Source organism: Schistocerca americana, chromosome 4 (genome assembly GCF_021461395.2).
Source record: "Schistocerca americana isolate TAMUIC-IGC-003095 chromosome 4, iqSchAmer2.1, whole genome shotgun sequence".
NCBI lineage: Eukaryota > Metazoa > Arthropoda > Insecta > Orthoptera > Acrididae > Schistocerca > Schistocerca americana.
Window position 1 is genome coordinate 619,392,325 of NC_060122.1, and position 26,296 is coordinate 619,418,620.

Below are 26,296 nucleotides of genomic sequence, written 5' to 3' on the forward strand. Positions count from 1 at the left end.
TTCTGCAGATGCCAAAAGTGATCCTGTGTCCAGAAAGACAGGTGAAGGGTAAGATTTCATACATTGTAGTGGTATTGATATTTGTGCCCTTACAAATTTCTCCATTATTTCCCATGCTACATAGAAAACGGAGAGCCCTCATTATGGTAAATGGTGCAGTGTCCATTTCAAAGAGTTAACTGATTGCAAATGGACATTCGGTTCTATTCATAAAAAGAAGAAAATATGATCACTGGAATATCATTGCATCATACTCACAGCTATCACAAGAACTCACATGTCCCTGTAAAAGTTCTTCTTCTTCATAATAAAAACAGCACTACTTTTTTCAAGTTCAAGCTCATCTTGGAATGGTGCATATTGTTTTGTTCTGCACAATTATAATGAAGAGTGAAGAAAATTGCGCTGGAATTAGAATATAAACTTATACACCAGTTCCACAAATTTTGTGAATGTTCTGAGACAGAGATAACTTAAAAAATGACTACTTAACATTTCCTAAAAAGACACTTCTGACAGTTGTATTTGCGTGGGACTTTTGTTCAGTTCATATTTATTAGCTTTCACATTTCTAATCATTTCAGTTGTTACCAGTTATTTCTTTGATGTTGAAAGAAGTAGGCCTTTCTTTCATAAAGCTGATATTCTATTATCTGCTTTTGACTGAGATTGTTGGCCCCACTTATGTCATTATACTGCATGAAACAATTTCCCATCATTACTTATGACAGTCTTTCACTAACTGTTTATCTTGTGCAAATAATTGCAGTTGACACAACCTGCAGTAAAGTGCTCTTCAGATGGAAAATAAGACTTGCCAATAATTTATGTGATTACTCCAACATACTCAAGACCTGTACAGAAGGCTGAATTAACGCAGTAAGTTGTGAATAAATCAGAAAATTACTAGTCCTAGGTTTGAGACATAGGTAAAAGTTTGCGATGACAAATTTGGATTTTAAAAATGTGAACACAATTTTCTATTATATTTTTCAATTGCTTCTAACTTTTTCAGAACTGGACATAGTTATCAGTAAAGAGTAATCTGCAGTCTTTATTTAGAGAACCTACACTAATTTTCAGTCCATCAATCACTTGTTTATCATCTTATTACCAGTGTCATGCAGTTTCCCTTCTTGAGATCATTCATAGTTACACAATGAGTTTCAATTTATTTATTTATTTTTTCGATTGGAAGACTGTAATTTGTAGTCTTTATTCCAGCTTTTATAATTTTCATTATCATTGCATAGACTGCAATCTTGTTAATTAAGGGAGGATCATAGGTAGCTAGTTCTTGTGGAGTGTAGCTGCAGAGTTGAATTTTCTCTTTTGAAAACATTATTTCCTTTATTTGTGCATACTACAGTATCCATTTGTTTATTGCAGATTTTCTCACACTTTAATGCTTGTTCCTCACATTCATTGGATTGTAATTGAAGACTCTGATCATAAAACTAACCTTGTTAAAGTTTTTCTTATGAAGACTGGTATTTCCTACACACATCTAGCAGCTTCAACTCCTACTCGATGGAAGCAAAAGGTATATAAACTATTTAAAGAGAGAGGAATGTTTATAGATTTGGAAACCACATTTAAATTTTTACTTTGCTTGCAAGAGGATATCTTCATAATGTTATCTCCTCTTTCATACTGCCCTGTGTTAAACACACTGCCTATATTGTAATTAAAATTGAAACTATATCACTTACTTTTATGAATTTAGGAACCCAACTGGAAGAAGCATCGTGGTGTCTTGCAGCGCAATACAGCACTGGAGTGGATCCGTAACAATTTGGCTGCTACTAATGAAAGTGGTGGTGTCCTCTTCTTTGCTGATGACGACAACACTTACAGTTTGGAGATCTTTGATGAGGTGATAAATTGTAACTCTTTCATTAGTTCAGAAATCTCTTTTATCCAGTTGCTTTATACTACTGTGTATGCTTAAAAAGAATGAATCTACAATAGGGGAGCAGGAAATAACAGAAAGAAAATGGTACAAGTGGAAATAGGTAGCTCAGTAACAGGAACTCACATGGATAGCCATGCGTGGGGTGCGTGTTCAAGTGCTGCTTCCAGAATGGGCACAAACATTTAGAAAACTTTCAACATGCCCCCCCCCCCCCCCCCCTTTTCACATGAAACTTCATGCAAACTGTTAGGTTACACACATTCTATCCAGGGGAGTAAATAGGGTGGCAACGAGGAGGGCATCTGACCATCTATTGAACCATGTATCTCAACATCCTTAATACCCATGTCAGTTCTGTGTTGTTGCAGGAGAAAGGCACAAGGAAAAAAAAAGATAGCTTTCAAACAGGTCACATTCAGTTAGATTGTTCATGCTCACTCTTTAGTGTGGATTATCGCAATGAAAAGGTAATCTGAATGATTTTATTAAGATGACTGATGTATTGTTCAAATTCACTTGAGATTAGTTTCTTGTCAGCTTCTATCACACAGTTAATTGTATGCAGTTAGTTTCAATTCATAGCCAGTTAAGTCTCTGTTTACCCTGTTAAAAGTTTCATTAGCTTTCTCTTTGTTCAATGGTGTACTCATATTTTTATGTTAAACAGTGAATTGTAGTACTATGCACATCCTTGTTCTACATGCCTTAAACTATCCACAGTACATAACAGATTAGAATGGTTAACGCTCATTTAATGGTATTCTTTTTGTCTTGTGCATGAGTCATCAAAATTCTTCTGAACAGTTTTGTCATTTTTACCAGTCTCTCACTTATCTCAAACTTCTGAATGCAGTACACACTGTCCCCAAAATTTAATGAACAGCTAGCTCACTGGCTCATAATCTCAAACAGTATGCACATTCAAATATCAATCTTGCAATGGCACAATACCTTTACACGCAGCAGGTAACTTGTCATCTTTTCTTTTCTAACGTTAAATAATCAGAGCAAATATGGAGCTATAAAACCAGGAATCTTCCATATGGAATTGTAACGGTTAATGTCATGTCCATGTATACTTCACATGCTTTGTAAAGTCCTGCACATAGCAGAAGAGACCCAACAAACTGTTCACGAACTTTAGTCAAAAGTGTATCCATACATTACAGGGCCACCCGTTAATTTATCATCAAAGTCCATGGAAACTTGACTGCTTTAGCGAGTTGTAATGTACCAGGCTCATAAGAAATAATAGGTCTTTCTTTCTCACCTCATGACTAATTTGATCCATTTACCATATAGTCTTCCCACCATTCCATATGTGGCAAGTGTTAGTAACAAAAAACGTGAAGATTTGTTACTTGAGGAGGCACTCACATCTGAGTTTGGATTACATTCACTTACTTCGACTTTGTCATCTCTATCTTCTGATATTCATCGGAATGGCTATTCATCAGTTCCCTTGCCTATGAGAAACATCAAAATTTCCTGAGAGGGGATAAGACAAATTAATAACAAAAGAATAAGCATTTAAGTCATACAGAACAGATGTGACCAGTTCAGAGCTAAATCATCATGATTGCTATTGTGCCAGTTTGTCATCCACTTTATTCAGTTTGTCAAATTAATTACTCCCTAGTTACAGAGTAGTTTGTTAACTCAAATATTGACTCTTCTACTTACTACACTCTAGGAGTTAACAAAACATAAATTACTTTCAGAATAATAAGAATTTGAAAACAGCCTGTAAAGTGATTTCAACATCTGCTACAAAATTGTAGTATGAAAGTAAATTTCAAAAAATACAATATTAGTTTACTCTAGGGATGTGGAGTTGTGATGATAGAGGTTTGTGGGCACTGTTTCAGATGCGACACACTGAGCGTGTGAGTGTGTGGCCGGTGGGCCTGGTGGGAGGTCTCATGGTGGAGTGGCCTCTTCTCAACGAGACAGGCCATGTAGTTGGATGGAACAGCGTGTGGCGGCCAGACCGTCCCTTCCCAGTCGACATGGCAGGGTTTGGTGTTAATCTCAGGTTTTTTCTCAGCAAACCTCAAGCAAAATTCTCCTACAATGTGGAAAGAGGATTTTAAGAAAGTGAACTGTTGAGACATCTAGTGAATTCCTGGGATGAGCTCGAACCCAAAGCACACAGATGTACAAAGGTATTTAATACAGCATCTTGTAAGCATGTATATACATATTATTATTTTTAATATTAATATTAATAATTCCTCGGGGTTTCTGATGACTGTGCGTGTGTCAATCCAAGGTACTCAGTCACGCTGCAACTATCGCCGGACGTGGGTCTCATATCATTTTGATCACAGTGCATCCTTGTCCTCTTAATTTACCATTATGGGAACAGATTGCCATGTAAATTGCTGCTGTGCTTTGATTGTGCACAAGACTGGGTCTCAGGTGCTGTTTAACTGCCCTTGTTTATTAGTTTTCCATGTAGTCGGATTTTTGCTACCTCTTTCAGAATGCAGTCCCAGAAAGCGTTGGATTGTTGAAATAACTTCGTGGTGTCATAAATCATGGCATGTGCATGGGTGATACAGTGCTTTTCCAAATGACTTTTTCGGCTGATGGTAGTGTGGCATTTATGTTCAGTGCATGTTTCCTGTATTGTCCATATGGTCTGGCCTACATTCTCATTCACTGGCAAGGGATGCGTTAGACACATTGTTTCCAGAGTCCTGATCCTTGACTGATCTCAACACACCTTTCATTTTGGCTGGTGGACAAAACATGCACTTCACATTATGTTTCCAGAGTATTCTTCAAACTTAAGCTGATGTTTTCCTGACTTATGGGATAATCATCATCGCAACAGGTTTTTCTTTGTCCTCGGCAAGCTGTGGTCTTGGCTTCTTCAGTCTCAAGGCACACTGTGTCTGGCAGTTGCTGTAACCATACATCTAGAACCCGGCCCATAGGTGCCACAGTTCCGCTGCTAGATGGCCATGTCAGAGAATTTACAAGCTCTGAGGAACAGTGTCCTGCAGACACCTTCTCATTGTTTCTCATTGTTAAAAGGCTTGACAACTGGAAGCATGTAAGTGCAAATTTTTGTATCGGTTTATGGTAGACACTGTGTCCTAGTATGACGAACCACATCCAGAAATTGAAGTTGATCATTTTCTTCTATCTCCTCGAAGTCGCGCTTCCACCACCAATGCCCCAGGTCAGCCCCCAGAGACAGTCAGCTGGAGGATGCGCATGGGGGGGGGGATATGAAGACAGTCCCAACCAGAAAAGGTTGCCTGAGGATGACAAAAAGTTGGTTTGTGGAAATTCTGTGCCTTCTGGACAATGCTAGTGGGCTGAATACCCAAGAAATATTAAATATTTTCCTATGCTGTGGAAACCAAAGATAATACATAAAGTACCACTATGAGGAGGAGATGCACAGTACAATTAGGATGTTTGATAAGCATCGGAACAGGAAGGACTGCCGTGTGGCATACAATGTCTTTCTACTGAGATTCCAAGAGGACAGAATTGTACCATCTTTTGCAAACTTAGTTCATCGCATCAGGACTCTGTCTGTCAACCAGATCACCAGCTTGTCTCTGGTGAAGAATAGGATCAGGTACACTTGACGAGACCTCTTCACACACTCTGTAGTTACCATCAACATTCTCTCCAGACTTAGATGCAGGTAGTGGGTCTCAAGCTAACAGAGCATGGCCATTGGCGGCTTGCAGATAAGCTGTAGAAATATGAGCACCTTGTTGTTAAACCTATTATTAATAAATATATTATTCAGGGGGCATAATTGACAATGTTACCTTATCTGTAGTAGGAAAAGGGGCTAAATTTTGCAGAGACTCCAATGACGCTACCTATGAAAAATTTATTAGTGTCTTGGAACATGTTCTTGCAGTTAAATGGGATGCTGGAGAGGAAATAAGACGTGAAGTGTGACATATTCTTGCTAGGGTTGTTCCACCAGAGCCAAACATTACCAGTGAAGAGAGGAAAGCACATAAGTGGCCCCAAGAAGTTTCGGACAGTTACCTTGCCACCCGTCAAATGAATTGTACAGTCTTGCTGTCATGTTAACCTTTTGCCCTCCATAACCAGACACAGGGCAGCTCTGTGCACTCTTATTTAAATTGCCACTGTACAATGAGGCTGCTGACCAACAGATAGGAGAGACATAAAAAAATGAGCTTTCATTCAAATAATTTCCAAAACATTACAGTACAAAACTTTTCAATGTATGATATTTTTTGAAACAATCATTAGGGTGTGAGCTGGGTTTCATGTGCGTGTTTCACAGTAATACACAGTTTCATGCCTACCACCTCTTTTTTTTCTGTCTGAACACACAGCAAAATCCTTATGCTTGTTCCCAGGAAGCTTGTTGAATGTGCAGCTTTCCACTCAAGCATTCCTCATCATCAAAAGTTGAACAACTTCCTCGTTTTTTGCCCTGGGTTTCTTTCTTCACCAAATAAGTCGCTTAAAACACTTTAATGGAATACTTTGTGAGACAGTTTTTTCAAATTGTTTCTCTTGCAGTGATTCTTGTATAGCAAATAGCTGTTTAACAACCAGAAGTACAGTTTTCACCAACACTTCAGACTTCATTAGAAAACCATAACTGGAAATAAAATGGTCAGATTGATCAACTCCACCCATTTTGAAGTATAATCAAAAATCACATTTGGTTTCATTATTTCTTCCCTTCCCTACATTTGCTGTTTCTATTTCCTGTAAATGACACTGAGGTATTTGCTTTTGTAGAAAGCTTGGGAAAAGTTCTTTTATCTTGCCATGCTGGAACTATCATTTTGTTCTTGTAGAGGCATTTTATTGATTGACCTGAATCGTTCCTATGAGATACACATTCTATTTCAACAGTTCATCAGCTAATGTAACACCTGCACAAAAAAGGTCAGTGTGCAATTGACACCCTGATTGTCCTGTAGCATTTCTGATATTAGCCAGCAACTGAAGAACCAATCTCTCAAAAAAATTAAAGTCTGGAGAAATCAATGACTCTGTTGTTACAACGCCAAAATACGGTATCAAACTGCAGATATAACCATTTGATGAATCCGAAATCATATAAACTCTGAATCCCCATTTTGTTGATTTTTAAGGATTATACATTTTGAATAACACATGACCCTGGAATGATACTAAATACCCATAAGGCGATAAATTTCGAGAAAATAATCACACATTCTTCACTTTATTCAGGCATGACTCAACCTGAATGTTCACATGTGTAGCACACTCTGGATTAGAAACATGAAGTGCTCTGAGAAAGTCTGGAGATGTATGCAAGTAAAACAGTCTGAAAAGAAGTCAGATGATTGTAACCATTCTCTTGAAAAAAAAAAAATTGTCCTGCTAGTTCTTACATTTGTGTAATGCTGTATTCAGTAGCACACCATGGAAGATTTTCATTTCTTAGTAACATTTCTCCAGGCAACGTTGTGCAAGTGGTGTCACTTTACATATTTTTGCTGTAGCATAGCTGTTTGTTTGGTCTGCTATTTGTTGAAATAGGTTGTCTAGAAAAGTTAACTGAAAGAAACCAGCTGTCAGTGGTGGGACATTACCAGTTTCAGTGATAAAACCACACTTTGAATCATCAAAAGAAAAATCTGTAAAGTTGGTCATTTTCGCACCACATTTGCCGTGAATCTTTTGCTGTTCAGAAATGAACAACTCACATAATCAAAACTACTCTCACCATCATTGACACTTAGAGATTCCTCTAAAAGCTGTAAAATCTTTCTCAGAAAGAAATGAATGTGAGGAATTAGCCATAGTGCGCACACGAACTTGAATGTAATAATTCCAACATTTCTTTCAACACAACTGCAACAGTTGGACACAGATTGCAGCACTAAGCACCATTGAAGACTAGTACAGACAGAATCAAGAATTGAGAATGTGATACCCATGAAAAATCGTGTCGAATGAAGCTCAACATCGGATCAGAAAACAAAATTCGTAGTGTCAAGCGCCACTCGATGTTGGAGTGAAAAGGATTAAGTATACAAGCAAAAAATGTGTGACCTATTAGAGGACAATGCCTACAGGAGAACTGAGGATGGTCCTATTAACAGAGTGCAGAGGAAGACCATAGAGCTGCTCAGACACACATTCCCACATAAGAAGACAGAGAAGAGACTTCTTCCACAGGCAGCTGTGCATCGTGGAATTTACGAATTACCTACTGTCCACAAGGAAGGAACGCCACTCCGCGCAATTGTTGACAGCATTAGCACACCAACATGTGTTAGCAAAATACCTGCCAGTGGTGCTCAGCCCCTTTGTGAGCAAATGCCAGCATCACATATGGAATTCGGTGCATTTCATCCAGAACCTCCCGAACTTCAGACTAGGCCAAGAAGATGTTGCAGTGAGCTTTGACATCATATTTCTCTTTACAAAAGTACCTTGGACTCCCTAAACCTCATAGGAGAGAAGTTTGGGTCAGCAATAACAGAACTGTTCTGAATTCATGCTCACATCAGCCTACTTTCTATTCAATGGAAATTACTATGGACAAGTAGACTGAGCAGCAATGTACTGCCCACTATCACCATTTGTGTCCTATATGTTAATGGAGACATTAGAAGCAGCAGCCTTGCAGTTGGCAGTCTACAAACCCTCGTGCTTTTTTCAAGTTTGTAATCTGGACATCACGTACAAGGCATCTTAATCCTCTGAATTCACTGTACCAGAACATAAAATTCACGATGGAGACAGAAGAAAACAATCAACTTTCATTTCCAGACATGCTCATCACGCAAAGGCCAGATGACACGCTAGGACGTAGTCTACTGCATACCGACAAATACAGGTTTGTACTAACATGGTACCAGCTATCATGCTCCTTCACAAGGAGACGTCTTAAGTGCACTACTCCACAGAGCACGTGGAACCTATGACCGTGGCCATCTGAAAACTGAACTGTAGCACCTGTGGGCTATGCTCTGTAGATACGGTACAGCAACTGCCAGATAAATGTGCCTAAGGCTGAAGAAGCCAAGACCACAGCCTGCTAAAGGAAAAGAGAAACCTCTTGCGACGGTGACTATCCCATATGTCTGGAACGCATCAGAATAATACCCTGGAAACATAACATCAGATGGGTGGTCCGCCCACCAGCCAAAACAAAGGGCTTGTTGGAATCAGTGAAGAATGATCTAGGACTCCAGGAACCAGAAGTCTAATGCCACTGCTGCCAGTGTGGGTAAATATATGTGGGTCAGACTATAGGGACAATACAGGACAGATGCACTGAGCATAAATGCCAAACAGACAATCATTAGCTGACAAACTCTGCTGTGGCAAGCAGTGCATCACCCACATTCAGGCCATGAATTATGACAGAACCAAGTTATTACAACAATCAAACACCTTCTGGGATTGTATTCTACAAGAGGCTGTAGAAGCCAGACTACATCGTGACCTAATAAATAAAGATTTTGATTTTAAATTAGTAAATCCTGGGGCTCAGCATTCAGCAGAATCAAAGCACAACAGCAGTCTCCAAGAAATTCTGCTTCTGTTGTGGCAATAGAAGACAAGGACACATAGTCACCACAGCAGCAGGGACCCGCGATTTGCACTGGCCACAGCTTTACCGAGGGCCATGTATCAACCCTCAGCATCAAACTCCCCACCCCCCACTGCACCAGGTGTGCCCCAGAGATGGCTGGCAGGAGGCTGGGGGCAGAGGGGGTGGGGAATATGGAGAAGGTGCCTTGCAGAAAACAGTCAGTCATCAGGAACACTTGAGAATGCCAAAAGATTGGCTTGTGCTGAAATATCACATGTTGTGGACACTGCCACGTGGCTGAATACCAAACAGATATTAAAAATTTACCTTAGCAGGGAAAAACTAAAATGACAGTAATATTTAATGGTGGTGGTGGTGGTTAGTGTTTAACGTCCCGTCGACAACGAGGTCATTAGAGACGGAGCGCAAGCTCGGGTTAGGGAAGGATTGGGAAGGAAATCGGCCGTGCCCTTTCAAAGGAACCATCCCGACATTTGCCTGAAACGATTTAGGGAAATCACGGAAAACCTAAATCAGGATGGCCGGAGACGGGATTGAACCGTCGTCCTCCCAAATGCAAGTCCAGTGTGCTAACCACTGCGCCATCTCGCTCGGTGTAATATTTAATAAATAATAATAATAATAATAATAATACCCGTGGAGGCCCGGGAAACGAATAGGCCTCCGGTATGTTCTGCCAGTCGTAAAAGGCGACGAAAAGAACAAACCACTAATAGGGCTAACCCCCCTTTTAGTGTGATTAGTTGGTTCAGGACAGAACTAATGAAGCCTCGGACAAGTGCTGTCATGGTTGGGAATGACGCTTGAACCCTATGCCCATCCACAATGGTAACGACACTGCTAGTCACATGGAAAATGATTTAAGTCCAAATAGAGGTGTTTTGCAGGATATGCTTCCTGCAACCACTCTAGAGGGAAAACAAAGACAGAGGATGAGATGGTCAGATGAAGTTAAGAGACACCTCATGTTCTGTTATTACCAAGCAACAAACTTAGGAACCAACACAACTGGATACAGATCACAAGTGTACGCAACATTTATTACCAGATACCCAGAATTAAAATTTTTAACAGAACGACGACTAGCTGATCAGATCTGCGTAGTAATCAAAAGTAACAGGATACCCCAGTGAGAATTAGAAAACATCAAACAACAAGTACAACAAATACTGGAACAAAATAATGTGCAATCAGAAGAAGAAGAAAATACAGTAATGGATTCAAACATCCCAGAGCAAACAAACAAAGAACAACACGCATCAATTAAACGATCAGAGGAAAACGAAATCTTTAGACAGCCACCAGAACAAGCGCAAATAGAACACGAAGGGACACACATGTTAGATATAGAAGAAAAATTTCAGCTGACATATATAGAATACAAAGACACAAACACAGACATTAGACCATTCTTGCATAGGCCACCAAATAACCCACAAGTCGAAACAACAACAATAACAACTATCAACACAATCATACACAACAAAATAAATGAAAATACAACTATGGAAGAGTTACAACTACTGGTTTATATAGGAGCACTCACTACACTAAATATACACACTAGGCAGAGATCAGAACCAACCAAAACACAGAAGAAACCCACAAAACCAGCATGGCAACACAGGCTACAGACCAGAATAGAAAAACTGAGAAAAGACATCGAACAGCTAACACAATTTATAAGAAATGAAATATCGGACAAAAAACAAAAAAGTTTAGGTAAAATCTCACAACAAGATGCGATGGAGCAATTAGATGAAAAGAAGCAGAAATTACAAGCATTGGCCAAACGACTTAGAAGATACAAAAAAAGTGAAAATAGGAGGAAGCAAAACCAAACATTCAACACAAACCAAAAGAAATTTTACCAGACAATAGATAACACACACATTAAAGTAGATAATCCACCAAACATAACAGACGTGGAACACTTCTGGAGCAACATATGGTCAAACCCAGTTCAGCATAACAGGCATGCCCGGTGGATACAAGCAGAAACAGATGCATACAAGATGATACCACAAATGCCTGAAGTGATAATTTTGCAACATGAAGTCACCCAAGCAATTAATTCTACTCACAATTGGAAAGCCCCTGGAAAAGATAAAATAGCAAATTTCTGGCTAAAGAAGTTCACCTCAATACATTCACATTTAATTAAATTATTTAACAGTTACATTGCAGACCCATACACATTCCCTGATACACTTACACATGGAATAACTTATCTGAAACCTAAAGATAAGCAGACACAGCAAACCCAGCTAAATATCGCCCCATAACATGCCTACCAACAATATACAAAATATTAACTTCAGTCATTACACAGAAATTAATGACACATACAAAACAGAACAAAATTATAAATGAAGAACAATAAGGCTGTTGCAAAGGAGCACGAGGATGTAAAGAGCAACTGATAATAGATGCAGAGGTGACATATCAAGCTAAAACTAAACAAAGGTCACTACACTACGCATACATCGATTACCAAAAAGCTTTTGATAGTGTACCCCACTCATGGTTACTACAAATATTGGAAATATACAAAGTAGATCCTAAATTGATACAATTCCTAAACATAGTAATGAAAAATTGGAAAACCACACTTAATATCCAAACAAATTCAAATAATATCACATCACAACCAATACAGATTAAGCGTGGAATATACCAAGGAGACTCATTAAGTCCTTTCTGGTTCTGCCTTGCTCTGAACCCACTATCCAACATACTAAATAATACAAATTATGGATATAATATTACTGGAACATACCAACACAAAATCACATATTTGCAATACACGGATGATCTAAAACTACTGGCAGCAACAAATCAACAACTCAACCAATTACTAAAGATAACAGAAGTATTCAGCAATGATATAAATATGGCTTTTGGAACAGACAAATGTAAGAAAAATAGCATAGTCAAGGGAAAACACACTAAACAAGATGATTACATATTGGATAACCACAGCGACTGCATAGAAGCGATGGAAAAAACAGATGCATATAAATATCTAGTATACAGACAAAAAATAGGAATAGATAATACAAATATTAAAGAACTAAAAGAAAAATTTAGACAAAGACTAACAAAAATACTGAAAACATAATTGACAGCAAGAAACAAGACAAAAGCTATAAATACTTATGCTATACCAATATTGACCTACTCATTTGGAGTAGTGAAATCGAGTAACACAGGCCTAGAAGCACTCAATACACTTACACCATCACAATGCCACAAATGTAGAATACATCACATACATTCAGCAACAGAAAGATTCGCATTAAGCAGAAAGGAAGGAGGAAGGGGATTTATCGACATAAAAAACGTACATTATGGACAGGTAGACAATTTAAGAAAATTTTTTCTAGAACGAGCAGAAACTAGCAAAATACACAAAGCAATCACTCATATAAATACATCGGCTACACCTTTGCAATTTCATAACCACTTCCACAACCCTTTAAATCACATAACGTCAACAGATACGAAGAAAGTAAATTGGAAAAAGTAAACACTACATGCCAAGCACCCGTATCATCTAACACAACCACACATCAATCAAGACGCATCCAACACATGGCTAAGAAAAGGCAATATATACAGTGAGACGGAAGGATTCATGATTGCAATACAGGATCAAACAATAAACACCAGATATTACAGCAAGCATATTATTAAAGATCCCAATACCACAACAGATAAATGCAGACTTTGCAAACAACAAATAGAAACAGTAGATCACATCACAAGTGGATGTACAGTACTAGAAAATACGGAATACCCGAGAAGACATGACAATGTAGCAAAAATAATACATCAACAACTTGCCATACAACATAAACTAATAAAATAACACGTTCCCACATACAAGTATGTACCACAAAATGTCCTGGAGAATGATGAATACAAATTATACTGGAACAGAACCATTATAACAGATAAAACAACACCACTTAACAAACCTGACATCATACTCACCAATAAAAAGAAGAAATTAACCCAACTAATCGAAATATCCATACCCAATACAACGAATATACAGAAGAAAACAGGAGAAAAAATTGAAAAATACATTCAACTGGCTGAGGAAGTCAAGGACATGTGGCATCAGGATAAAGTTGACATTATACCAATTATACTATCAACTATAGTAGTCATACCACACAATATCCACCAGTACATCAACGCAATACAGCTACATCCAAACTTACATATACAACTACAGAAATCTGTAATTATTGATACATGTTCAATTACCTGAAAGTTCCTAAATGCAATGTAACATATACCGTACAGTTAAAAGGAAGTCACGCTTGATCAAGGTCCGCGTCACTTTCCATTTTTGCCAGACATAACGTCTGAGATAAGAAAGAATAATAATAATAATAATAATAATAATAATAATAATAATTTACCTGTGGATAAATGAAATGTTCTTTCTCCATACTGATTCTGAATTTTAAATTTGTACAGCAGCTAATTATTGTTTACAATTTTCTGTTCTGAGAAAATTAATAGTACACACCTGAAAAAGGTAGAAGAGTAAAGCAGATCATGAAAACTTCAAATGCATTACTTCTTAACCAAAGATTGCTTTGTGTTTTGCTCAGGTGGCTGTGGCACTTTGTTAGTGGATATTATATACTATCCCAAGCCATTTAATTGGTTAAAAAATACAGCTTCTTGTGTGGGATATATTGGGTTGCAGTTTGAAAATACAGCCATGACACAAAATTAATTAAACAATGAAACTTCCTCGCAGATAAAAACTGTGTGCCGGACCGAGACTCAAACTCGGGAGTTCGAGTCTCGATCCTGCACATACTTTTAATCTTCCAGGAAGTTTCATATCAGCGCACACTCTGCTGCAGAGTGAAAATCTCATTCTGGCTACTTAAACAATGTTTTTCATAGTTTATTTTACAAAGGATGACATAAAACTGTGAACAGCAATCTTGAAAGCCTTTTCATTGTAACACACATAGACACCAATGACACTGTGTAGCAGCAAAGTTTTAATCTGTTTTCAGACAGTTGTAAATCAATAATTAAGTCTTAAGTTTATGATGGTAAGATCGAAGTCAAAGTCTATCAACACGTTTCTCGTATTTCAGTGGATGAAGAGCCTTAACAGGTGAATGCCTTTCTCCACCCTTTCAGAGAGGCTCATGTACTTGGCTTCACCTGGTGAAAGATCAGTGGCTCCCCGCTAGTATGAACACAGAGAGATTGCTGATCTAGATAAGAAGAAGTTGGTACCTGTATGACTTTGTCAGCATCTGAAAACCCAGTGAACAAAATTATGGCTATTATTGTACTGGCTTAGCTTACTGACTGCATAGCTCATGTTGGGTCAGGTACTGATGGCAATGTACATCAATGCTCCAACCAGTTTTCTGGAATGGATAATGAGTGCTACTTTCTGTATTTGTAGCTGTTGCATCCAACATGCTCCCAGTTTCCAGTGGATTCCATACCAGCTTGTAGTCATCTTCTAGTATAACCACTTTACATAATGCAGTTTGTCAACAAAATAGGAAAAGAAAGATTGATACTCACCATAAAGGTGAAATGTTGAGTTGCAGACAGGCACAACGAAAAGAATGTTACCCATTTCGCTTTAGGACAAACCATTCTTCAGAACAGGAAACACACACACAGTCATTCACACTTGACCACTGACTTCGGTAGCTCAGACTAGAATTGTCAGATTGCGTGGAAGCAGCAACCTGGAGGGGTGAGGAAGAGGAAAGGATAACGGTACAGGTGGGGGAGGGGGGGGGAGAAAAGTGCTGTCTGGCACTATGTGCTGGGACTAGCAGTGTCAGGAGGCTGTGGGGCAGGGAGGGAGGAGGACAACAGGAGAGCAGAAAAGGAGAGGAGCAGGGAAGGGAAAAGACAGACAGATGCATTGGCAGAGGTCGGCACACAATGAGGAGAGAGGACAGAGGGGTGGAAACTGTTCAGTTGAGGGTATGGAGACAGTAGGTTACCTTAGATTGAAGCCAGGATAATTTTAGGAGCAGAGAGTGTGTTACAAGGATAACTCCAATCTGCGCAGTTCAGAAAAGCTGGTGGCGGACAGGAGGATCTGGAGTTTCCATTTTTTTATTTTGTCAACAGTGTGATTTATGTCAATACCCAGATACCATCTTATGGCAATGAGATCCTTGATATTTAACTTGACAGATAACTCATCCTTTATTTGTTTTGTCCTTTCTTGGTCTGCTGAAATAATTATGTCTTCATCTACACAAGTGAGTAGGAAGACTAATGTTTCTGTACATTGTCTACAAAGGCACATGGATCTGAAATAATGGGCTGCAATCCAATTGATGTTAGGGTTGCATTCATCTTGACCTACCGCTGTAGGTCAGCTTGGTGTAGCCCATAAATGGCTTTTCTAAGTTTACACAATTTATCATCAGATTTTAATGTTTGGAGCACATCACTTGCCTTCTTGACTATATGATTAACTTCCTCCCTTTCTCTTCTTTTATAAGAACACGCCCAGTGAGCCCGGCTATTCTGTGAATATTACTGTCAATTTTACCATTGAGAAATGAAGCAGTGAATATTCATTTGTGAAACACACAAGTCAAATTTGACGGACAGTGTCATGAATAGTCTAAATGATCCAGTTCTTGAATGGGAGAAAACATTTCATGAAGTGAACTCCAGGCTGTTATTTGAGTGCTATTGCAACTATTCTTGCATTTCATCTCAGCAAAGATCCAGCAGTATTTTTTTAATCCTCAAAACATCGTAAAATCTATTACTCTTTCATTTGTTTGCTTGTTTACAATGTTCCAGGCATTATTTTTCACTGGTTACCTTATTTCATCATAAAGCATCAAACCACTCTCGATATGGAGCATGTAATAAATCATTGATAGTGACATCTGTTGCATTTGCAATGAAGTTAACATCATGAATTGAAATACCTGATCTGGCACAAACTGTTGAGCAAGTGTGACACATGTAGAATTGTTGTTTACACCATCTGATTAATAGTGTAGATACAAGAAGTAGCTGCTTATAATAAGTAATCTTTATTTATGACAGACTGTTTCGGTTTAGTCACCATTTTCAAGTACCAGCAATTACAATTTTGATGAGAACAGGTGTGGATGCCATGTCATTCATATTAAAGTAGCTGTCTTGTACTCAATGCTGAATCTGTAGTGCATTTTCGATCATATCAGCAGTGTGCTTTTGATTTTTCATGTGTAGAAAGAAGCTCAACTAATTATATTTACTCTCTGCACAGAATACCAAAAGGTTTTGCAGTGAACATTCTTGAGGAATTAAACATTCATGTGTACAAGAGAAAATACCCACAAAAAATATTAAACGAACATACAGAATTTAAACACAAGTACTACCTCAAGAACTTTATTGAACTTCTAGAACATGAACATGGATAAATTGGAAGTAACATATGCAACAACCAAAGATAATTGTAACAAATGTTAGTTATTAAAATAAATTGCTGTTCTGTGCACAATCTTTGTAAACATATATCATCGTAAGGGTGGAAATGTCAAACTGCTGTCATGTCATAATTAACATTTTATTTTCAACATCTTGACATCCTTTATGATCTTATTAAAGCAACGACAGTTACAAAACAGTCCGGTAATGACACAATATGGACGACATGTCAATCTAGATGTGAGTGCAAGACAGCTACTTCAGTGTGAATGACATTGGCATCCATACCTGTTCTCACCAAAATTGTAATTGCAAGTACTTGAAAATGGTGATTAAGCCAAAACAGTCTGTCATAATTAAAGATTACTTATTATAAGCAGCTATTTTGTGTATCTGCTGTAATAATCATGTCGTTATCAGACATATATTATGCCCTAAAGAAGAAAAATTATACATCACATAAATAATCATTGAGGATGAATCCTTCACCTAGAGTGATCAGAAGCTCATATACTGTATGTGGGCACCTTGTTTTTCTTGTTCGCTCTAGCTTTCGTCTGCCACATCCCAGTTTTGTCGTCTTGTTGATCTTGTTGCGTGTAGGCAGAAAAAAGTCTACAAAGCCATAGAATGGTTCATCATCTTTCATTGGGTCTGATTCATTGTTTGTATCACCATTGAAATCTCCTCCCATGTAACTGATGTTGATGCTGCCTCTCTGGTGACAATCTGGTCGACCTTCATAGAAGTTCATGTAAGTTTGATTGAGCTCAATACTTTGGTGATCGAATAATCTTTCATCTTTTGATGCACGAATCCTGTGTTCTCTTTGGACCCACACACAACAGGTCTTTTAACAGAATAGTGTCCAAAAAACCCTTCTTTGCTTTGAGAATAGAACTCTTCTTTGTTTGGCAAGTTATCTAGGATAACAACCATTTGACCAAATGTATGAAGATAGAATTAGTCAGCTTTTTGCTTTGGTCACTTCTCATGTGAGTTGCATAACAGTCCTTTAGCTAAGCAACAACTTCTGATGAAGTCAGCTGTTTTGATGTCTTTGATGCAAAATGATGGTAGTTTTCCTGACTTGAGCAGTATGCAGTGAGCCATTTTGACCAATGAGCAGTGGTGGTGGTGGTTTTTTGCAATACCATTCTGCAGGGGTGTGTATGGAACTGTTATTATAAGGATGGGTCAATTTTTTCATCACAGTACTAATTTCTGTTGTCTAATTTATTTTATAACCATTTGATTCAGAATTAGGAGTTTCGAATTGAACTAATTTATCTACAACTTTACCTTTATGTCAAAGGAAATTTACAAAGGCCACAAACAGTTTTGCACCACCTTGAGATGTTTATTTTGTTAGCTCAAAGCTGATGAACTCAGAAATTTTGAGTTCCCTTCCCATTAATTTTTCCTTCAAGACAAGTAGTGTTCTAGTGAGATAGACATCACTGAATTTCAAACCTTTCAAATTCTTGTATATATGGTTCTCGGGTGAGACGTCGGATGTCATAGTGAAAACTCCACAATATTTCGTCAGCGCAACTGGCCAACATCTTCAGGTGCGATGAATACACTGCTAAGGCAGGACCAGAGCCCCCTATTTATGCCAGTCTTAGGCAGGAAGTGCACATGCGTGGAGGCGCCAAATTCAATGGCCAATAGCGACGATATCAACCGATAGCTGGAAGGACAACGGCGTCACCTACAGGATGAAGAACCAAAGACTTTGGTGCACGTGCGGAGGCTGCCGCCGCTGCTCTGTGCTGCCATCGGCCGCCCCAGCGACCAATGTCGGAAGCCGCAAGCACGGAGGCTGCCGCTGTTACTCTGCGCTGCCATCGACTGCTCCAGCGACCTCTGTTGGAAGCTGCAAGCAAAAATGCGCATCCACGTAGGCGCCTTGATTATCCTCCCGTTGTCAACAGAATATTTATGTTGCTGGCAAATCGTCATCCATCTTATGACCAATAGTACTCCTCTCTGATCGTAGCGACTTCAATATGGCCAGTGCTGGATCCCAAGCTGTACTAAGCTGAAAGCCCGTGTCTGTTTACAAGATTCGTCAAGCTACGTATTTCCACTGCTTCCTTAATAACACTGTCCCAGTATGAACTAGTCGATGCGAGAATTTTTGTATGTTGATAATTCATAGAATGGCATGTACTGAGACAGTGCTCGGCCACTGCAGACTTTTCTGGTTGCATCAGATGAGTGTAGCGGAGGTGTTCAGTGCATCTCTCTTCTACAGTGCGACAAGTTTGTCCGATGTACGACATGCCACAGCTGCAAGGAATCTCGTAAACACCGGGTCTTCTTATGCCAAAGCTGTCCTTAGATGAGCCCAAGAGAGCTCTGAGTTTTGCCGGCGGACGAAAGACACATTTAACTTTATGCCTCTTCAATAATCTTCCTATTTTTGAAGAGACACTGCCAATGTATGGCAAGATGACCATTCCCGTTTTGTTCTTCGCCTTCTTCCACTTCCTCATGTTGGGTAACCCGCTTCGGTTGTAAGGCACGGCGAATCTCCCGTTCGGAGTATCCATTTTGTTGGAAAATGGTACGCAGATGGAGTAGCTCATTGGATAAGCTATCTGAGTCTGATATGGCTCGTGCTCTGTGAACCAACATCCTCAATACGCCACTTCGTTGTGAAGGATGGTGACAGCTGGTGACCTGTAAGTATAAGTCCGTGTGCGTTGGTTTACGGTACAGACCTAATGTGCCATCTTCTTTCCTCCGTACCAACACGTCCAGGAATGGAAGTTCGCCGTTTTTCTCCATCTCCATAGTGAACTTGATGTTGGGATGAAGCGAGTTAAGATTCTCAAGAAAAACATTCAGCGATGCAATGCCGTGAGGCCAGATAACAAAGTGTCGTCCACATATCACCAAAAACACGTAGGTTTCAAATCCAATGACTGGAGTGCTCTCTCCTCAGTCTTCCATAAAAAGATTAGCCACAATGGGTGATGGGGGACTACCCATTGCGACGCAGTCAGTCTGTTCAAAGTATTGTCCATTAAATAAAAAGTTCGTCAAGGTGAGCACATGTTGGAATAAGTCTAAAAGCTCCTGCCTGGCATAAATAGGGGGCTCTGGTCCTGCCTTAGCAGTGTGTTCGTCGCACCTGAAGATGTCGGCCAGTTGTGCTTACGAAATATTGTGGAGTTTTCACTATGACATCAGACGTCTCGCCCGAGAACCATATATACAACATGTCCATCGGGAAAGCCTGAAGCAACACTTTCAAATTATTGTTTTTGAGTGTTTTGATCCTTTCTCAAGAGTTAAAGAGGCCTAATCAAACATGCCAGATATGCATATCAGTTTTCAAAACTTTTAGCTCAGCAATGAATCCTGCCTTTGGACCATTTTTTTATAAAAACAAGAAGTAGCCAACTCTGCAGTCACTTTGATTTTACCATTGATGGAGCAAAATGCCTGGAGAGCCTCAGGTTTTCACCCTATTCCTTTACACTGGGGGTATGGCAGCATTATCGTAGCACACTTCCCATTCCATAATGTGTTCATATGACAAACAACACATTTTTTTTGTCTATCTTTAAAGTGTCAGTGTCTTGAAACAGCATATTTTCATAATTTACAAGATGTAACACCCGAACCAGCTTTGTAAGCTGTAATCGAATACGGCAGTACTTGGTTCAGGCTCTGATATAGAAAGCGATTGTGCACCATTGATAGATGAATGCCATAAATTTGGACTATTTTGAAGACGGCACGTTCTCCCTTTGCATCACCCACCATTAACTGAGATGTGTCAACTGTTGACCTAAGTATGCATTTGAAGGTAGCATTCTATTGTTGTTAACACACAATTTGTACCCGAGTGTTGTTTTCTTGCTGCCTGCCTTTTGAATTGTTCATTTTATGTGTTGTTGATCTGAGTTGTGAAAGTAATTAAAGTACACTCCTGGAAATTGAAATAAGAACACCGTGAATTCATTGTCCCAGGAAGGGGAAACTTAATTGACACATTCCTGGGGTCAGATACATCACATGATCACACTGACAGAACCACAGGCACATAGACACAGGCAACAGAGCATGCACAATGTCGGCACTAGTACAGTGTATATCCACCTTTCGCAGCAATGCAGGCTGCTATTCTCCCATGGAGACGATCGTAGAGATGCTGGATGTAGTCCTGTGGAACGGCTTGCCATGCCATTTCCACCTGGCGCCTCAGTTGGACCAGCGTTCGTGCTGGACGTGCAGACCGCGTGAGACGACACTTCATCCAGTCCCAAACATGCTCAATGGGGGACAGATCCGCAGATCTTGCTGGCCAGGGTAGTTGACTTACACCTTCTAGAGCACGTTGGGTGGCACGGGATACATGCGGACGTGCATTGTCCTGTTGGAACAGCAAGTTCCCTTGCCGGTCTAGGAATGGTAGAACGATGGGTTCGATGACGGTTTTGATGTACCGTGCACTATTCAGTGTCCCCTCGACGATCACCAGTGGTGTACGGCCAGTGTAGGAGATCGCTCCCCACACCATGATGCTGGGTGTTGGCCCTGTGTGCCTCGGTCGTATGCAGTCCTGATTGTGGCGCTCACCTGCACGGCGCCAAACACGCATACGACCATCATTGGCACCAAGGCAGAAGCGACTCTCATCGCTGAAGACGACACGTCTCCATTCGTCCCTCCATTCACGCCTGTCGCGACACCACTGGAGGCGGGCTGCACGATGTTGGGGCGTGAGCGGAAGACGGCCTAACGGTGTGCGGGACCGTAGCCCAGCTTCATGGAGACGGTTGCGAATGGTCCTCGCCGATACCCCAGGAGCAACAGTGTCCCTAATTTGCTGGGAAGTGGCGGTGCGGTCCCCTACGGCACTGCGTAGGATCCTACGGTCTTGGCGTGCATCCGTGCATCGCTGCGGTCCGGTCCCAGGTCGACGGGCACGTGCACCTTCCGCCGACCACTGGCGACAACATCGATGTACTGTGGAGACCTCACGCCCCACGTGTTGAGCAATTCGGCGGTACGTCCACCCGGCCTCCCGCATGCCCACTATACGCCCTCGCTCAAAGTCCGTCAACTGCACATACGGTTCACGTCCACGCTGTCGCGGCATGCTACCAGTGTTAAAGACTGCGATGGAGGTCCGTATGCCACGGCAAACTGGCTGACACTGACGGCAGCGGTGCACAAATGCTGCGCAGCTAGCGCCATTCGACGGCCAACACCGCGGTTCCTGGTGTGTCCGCTGTGCCGTGCGTGTGATCATTGCTTGTACAGCCCTCTCGCAGTGTCCGGAGCAAGTATGGTGGGTCTGACACACCGGTGTCAATGTGTTCTTTTTTCCATTTCCAGGAGTGTATTTAAATTGCAGGTGTATGTGTGGCACACAAGGACAGAAAAACCCGTTCTTAGTGGTGAAGACAGATTACGGAAAGCGGGTAAACGGTCAGATGCTGGAATTGAAGTATAGATCTTGGTAGACTGCAGCAAATGAATTAACATATCAACATTCCTTCTGTTGTGAAATCACAGTATTAATTTATATTGAGGAGTATGGTAGAAATAGTTTTTGTGTGTGTGTGTGTGTGTGTGTGTGTGTGTGTGTGTGTGTGTGTGTGTGTGTGTGTTTGTTTCAATTGAGTTTTTTATTTTGTAAATAACAAAAGTTAAATCATTGTTGTACAAACAAGAAATAGTTATTTATAAGTTTATGAAGGATTTATTTTTCAAATCGTCACTTTTGTAGACACTGATTTTGCTTTATTACATCTCTGTTTCTACCACAAATGATAAGTCTGCTCTTTTATCAGCTTGCAGTTAGTTTAATATTGCCTACTTGTAACTGCCTACTGGTTATTATTATGCAGCAACGGTAAGTAAAGCTATCCTCTGCCCAAAGGTAAACTTGAAATTCCATGCTTTATTGTAGTCGTGTCAGTGTAAGAAGCCTCCTGACAGTTGTAGTGGGCTGGGCTTGGCAGTGTCACTCATCTATCTCAGCCAATCACTTAACACATTTTTGTAAATGTCAGTGGCAAAGCCTCAGTGTTGCTGCAGCTCTACAGAAAAACTTTTTTTTTTCCCCCCCACATACAGCCATTTGCACTTCGCATTCAAAAGCTGGAACAGCACTGCTAGCTGTTAGGGGTTTTCTTACGCTGACATGACTATAGGCGTGGTCCTATTGGAATCGGCATGCACTTGCCTTGCTCTAACCTTCAAATTGACTTAATATGGCCAGTTACAGGGCAATCTATAATTTCATGTGGTCACTGCAGCACAATAGAACTTGTATTTATCACATTAACAAATCATTGCCAGGTGTACACAGTTATGTATAGAGATGAAAAATCCTAAGACCAACTGAAGCTCAAAATTGCACCTTCGGATTTGTAGTGCGACACCTGCAGAGTCACTGAAGTGATCAATATTCCCAACTTTGTCAAGTTACAGACAGGCACAATTGAGATACTTACACATAAGCTTTTGGCCACAGCCTTCATCAGAAAAATTAGAGATCGATCCAAAACAACAAATTCTTTAATCATTTGATTTTGATGCATTACAGACACAAGCTGCTTTATGGAAAGCAGTATACAACTAACATTCAGCTCAAGACATAAAACTGTAGACACATCTGAACAAATAAAGCATGGCATGTACTGGTATCAAACCACCTGCAACCCCGAGAAAAATACCAGGGGGAAGAACATTCAGTAACTTATATGATTCCGTAGTATACTAACAAGCACAATGCACGTGGGTGCGCACATGCATGTGAGAGCGCACTGTTGGAGGGGTGCGCGCACACGTGCTTACGAGAGACTGGCATAACCAATCTTTACAAGGAAGCTGTCTGTTGAACAGATTCTAGTATTTGTATTAGAAACCTCAGTTTCATTCATCTGAAAAGCTGAGGGATGGATTGGAGATTATTAAGAAAGTACCCAAAATCCCAAATTAAGGTGGGTCACAGTAGGTTCATCATATGATGCATGCCTTGAATACTTCCAGCTTTTGGGTAGAAACTTTTTCTATCTTTTATGAAGGTTCTTGCTTCAAGCAGTGAAAGTAATTATAGATGCAAAGAGGGATTCAAAATATCTTCAATAATTTTAAAGCAACTACAGAAAAATGAAGAATTACATGGAGGTAGTTTTATTTTAGAGAGTCTTTCTGAAGATAGTGGTACATATGCACAGAACCCAACTCCTATATTTCTAGTGTCTACCAGAGTTGAAGACAGTCAGTGTGCCTCCAGTCGTACAAGGTGACCTTACTTAAAGCAATGGGTTGAAACAAGAATTCTCAAAACAAAAAGAAAGAAAGGAAAGAATGCATACCATAGAAGTCTTGTATATGTAAAGTCACTGGTTCAAATCATGCTAGTGCTAAGTTTTTTCTTCTTTTAAGTTCTATATTTGTTAACAAACGGAAATGTTAATTGACAAATATTAATTCATAATTTTTAACAAGAATAACATCTTTCTATTTTTAATTACTGATCATATGAAAATAAAATTAAAATTTAATACAGATGTGCTTTATTATGAAATGAAAAAATTATGCACAAAGTAATACTATTCACTCTCTGTAAATAGTGTTTTATTGTCTATTTTAATTTTGGCATTTTCCCACCAAGTTTCGAGTGGTGGTAATTTTCATCTGATTAGTAATTAAAAATACACAGAATTTTTATTTGAAAAATGATTCAGTCTTTGTTAATTAACTTTTATATTTGTTGATAAATATGGAATTAAATTTTAAAAAATTGACGCTAGCAAGATTCAAACCTGTGCCGATTACAAGGCTTTTATGCTACACACTCAGCCACTGTAGACCATGTGCACCACAGTGCTGATGGAAGCCAGATCGTGCACATCAAAATGCAAAATTTTGGCTTAGTAGAGGCAGAGCTACCACAAGATGTGCTGGTAGCCAACCTAGATGTACTGGAGGAGGACCGTTTAGATAGGGAATTTAAAATAGAATACTCTAATCCAGAACAATCTGCCAACTTATTGGCACTGTGCAATTGTAATTTTTACCAGGAAGTGACAGGGAAGGAATGGAAAAATTGTTAGAGTTTCCATAACACAGCATAGAATTCCTACTGGTAATGAAGTGCCAGTGTACAAGATTCCATATAGTGTTCTACATAACCTTTCATTCAGTAGTGGAAGAGTTTATGAATCAACAGCTCCATGATGGGATTACAGAAGGAAGACCGTCACGAATAAAGCTTTCGGCCAGTAAGACCTTTGTCCAAACACACACACACACACACACACACACACACACACACACACACACACACACACACACACAAACTGCAGAGTGTGTGTGTGTGTGTGTGTGTGTGTGTGTCGTCTATTTTCAACAGAGGCGTTACTGGCTGAAAGCTTTGTTACAGTCTTTTAGTTGTACCTATCTGTGACTAGCCGCTTGACCTGAGCAGCACTACAGCTTAGTGAATTTGACCGAAGTTACACACCACCCCCAAGAAATCTCAGCATAATCCCAGTGACCTGAGTCTTAAAATGCATGCAATAGTGTGTTGGCATTTTTTCAGGTGAATGGCAAAAGGTGCAGGTTGTTGAAAGAGACTGTCAGCCATTTGCAGTGCAAAAACATTGCTATGCTGACAACGGGATACTGTATAAATACACAAAGCATGGACAACATATAATCATACCACAGAGTTTATGCAATGGGCTTTGGGGCAGGCCCACAATTGTCTTGGCAGGGCATGGATTACCACTACATAACAAAGTATTGCAGAGAACTATTGCTGCTTAGGCACAAAAGTTGGACGTTGGGTAATACACGAAGAACTGTGTATTCTGTGCACAAAGGGCAGAGCGAGATGTCAGTGAGAATCATTACAGAGTGTACCAAAGACCATTCCAAATGATAAGTATGGATATTCTTCAACCTTTCATGCAAAAACCAATTGTGAATCAGGTTCTTTTAATCATTGTCTACACCTTGTGCTGTGTATCTAGGGTTGCAGTACCAAATCAGATGTGGACGTAACTGAGACAATAATTAACCTTTGAAGCTTGAAGTTCGAGAGGAGAACAAATGCAGTGCACAAGACAGTAGGTAAAGTATTTAGTTACTGTAGCAACTGGGGCACTTCTCTGCCACATGTAGTAGCAGCTTACAAGATACATCAGAGTGCAGGATTGTCACTCTGGGGTTGTCTATGACTGGAAAATATCTTCCATTTAGAGCTATGTAGACACCACCTGTGGATATCAGCAATCCAAAGTCTTTTTTTAAAAAGATTGAGATGGGCAGTGTCAGGTACGGAAGGCAAATACCAAAGCTCTAGAGTGACAGTGCACAAAAAGGGGAAACTA

General features: G+C 39.8%; 1 protein-coding gene across 1 annotated transcript; it reads left to right on the plus strand.

The window, feature by feature from the left end:
• The first annotated feature begins 8 nt into the window (after positions 1 to 8).
• Positions 9 to 22,506, plus strand: LOC124613660 (galactosylgalactosylxylosylprotein 3-beta-glucuronosyltransferase I-like). Its single transcript, XM_047142376.1, is given in 6 exon segments — positions 9 to 48; positions 813 to 879; positions 1,390 to 1,543; positions 1,727 to 1,876; positions 3,784 to 4,080; positions 22,303 to 22,506. Coding segments are annotated over 6 exon segments (807 nt in total). The 3' UTR covers positions 22,402 to 22,506.
• The last annotated feature ends 3,790 nt before the right edge of the window (positions 22,507 to 26,296 follow it).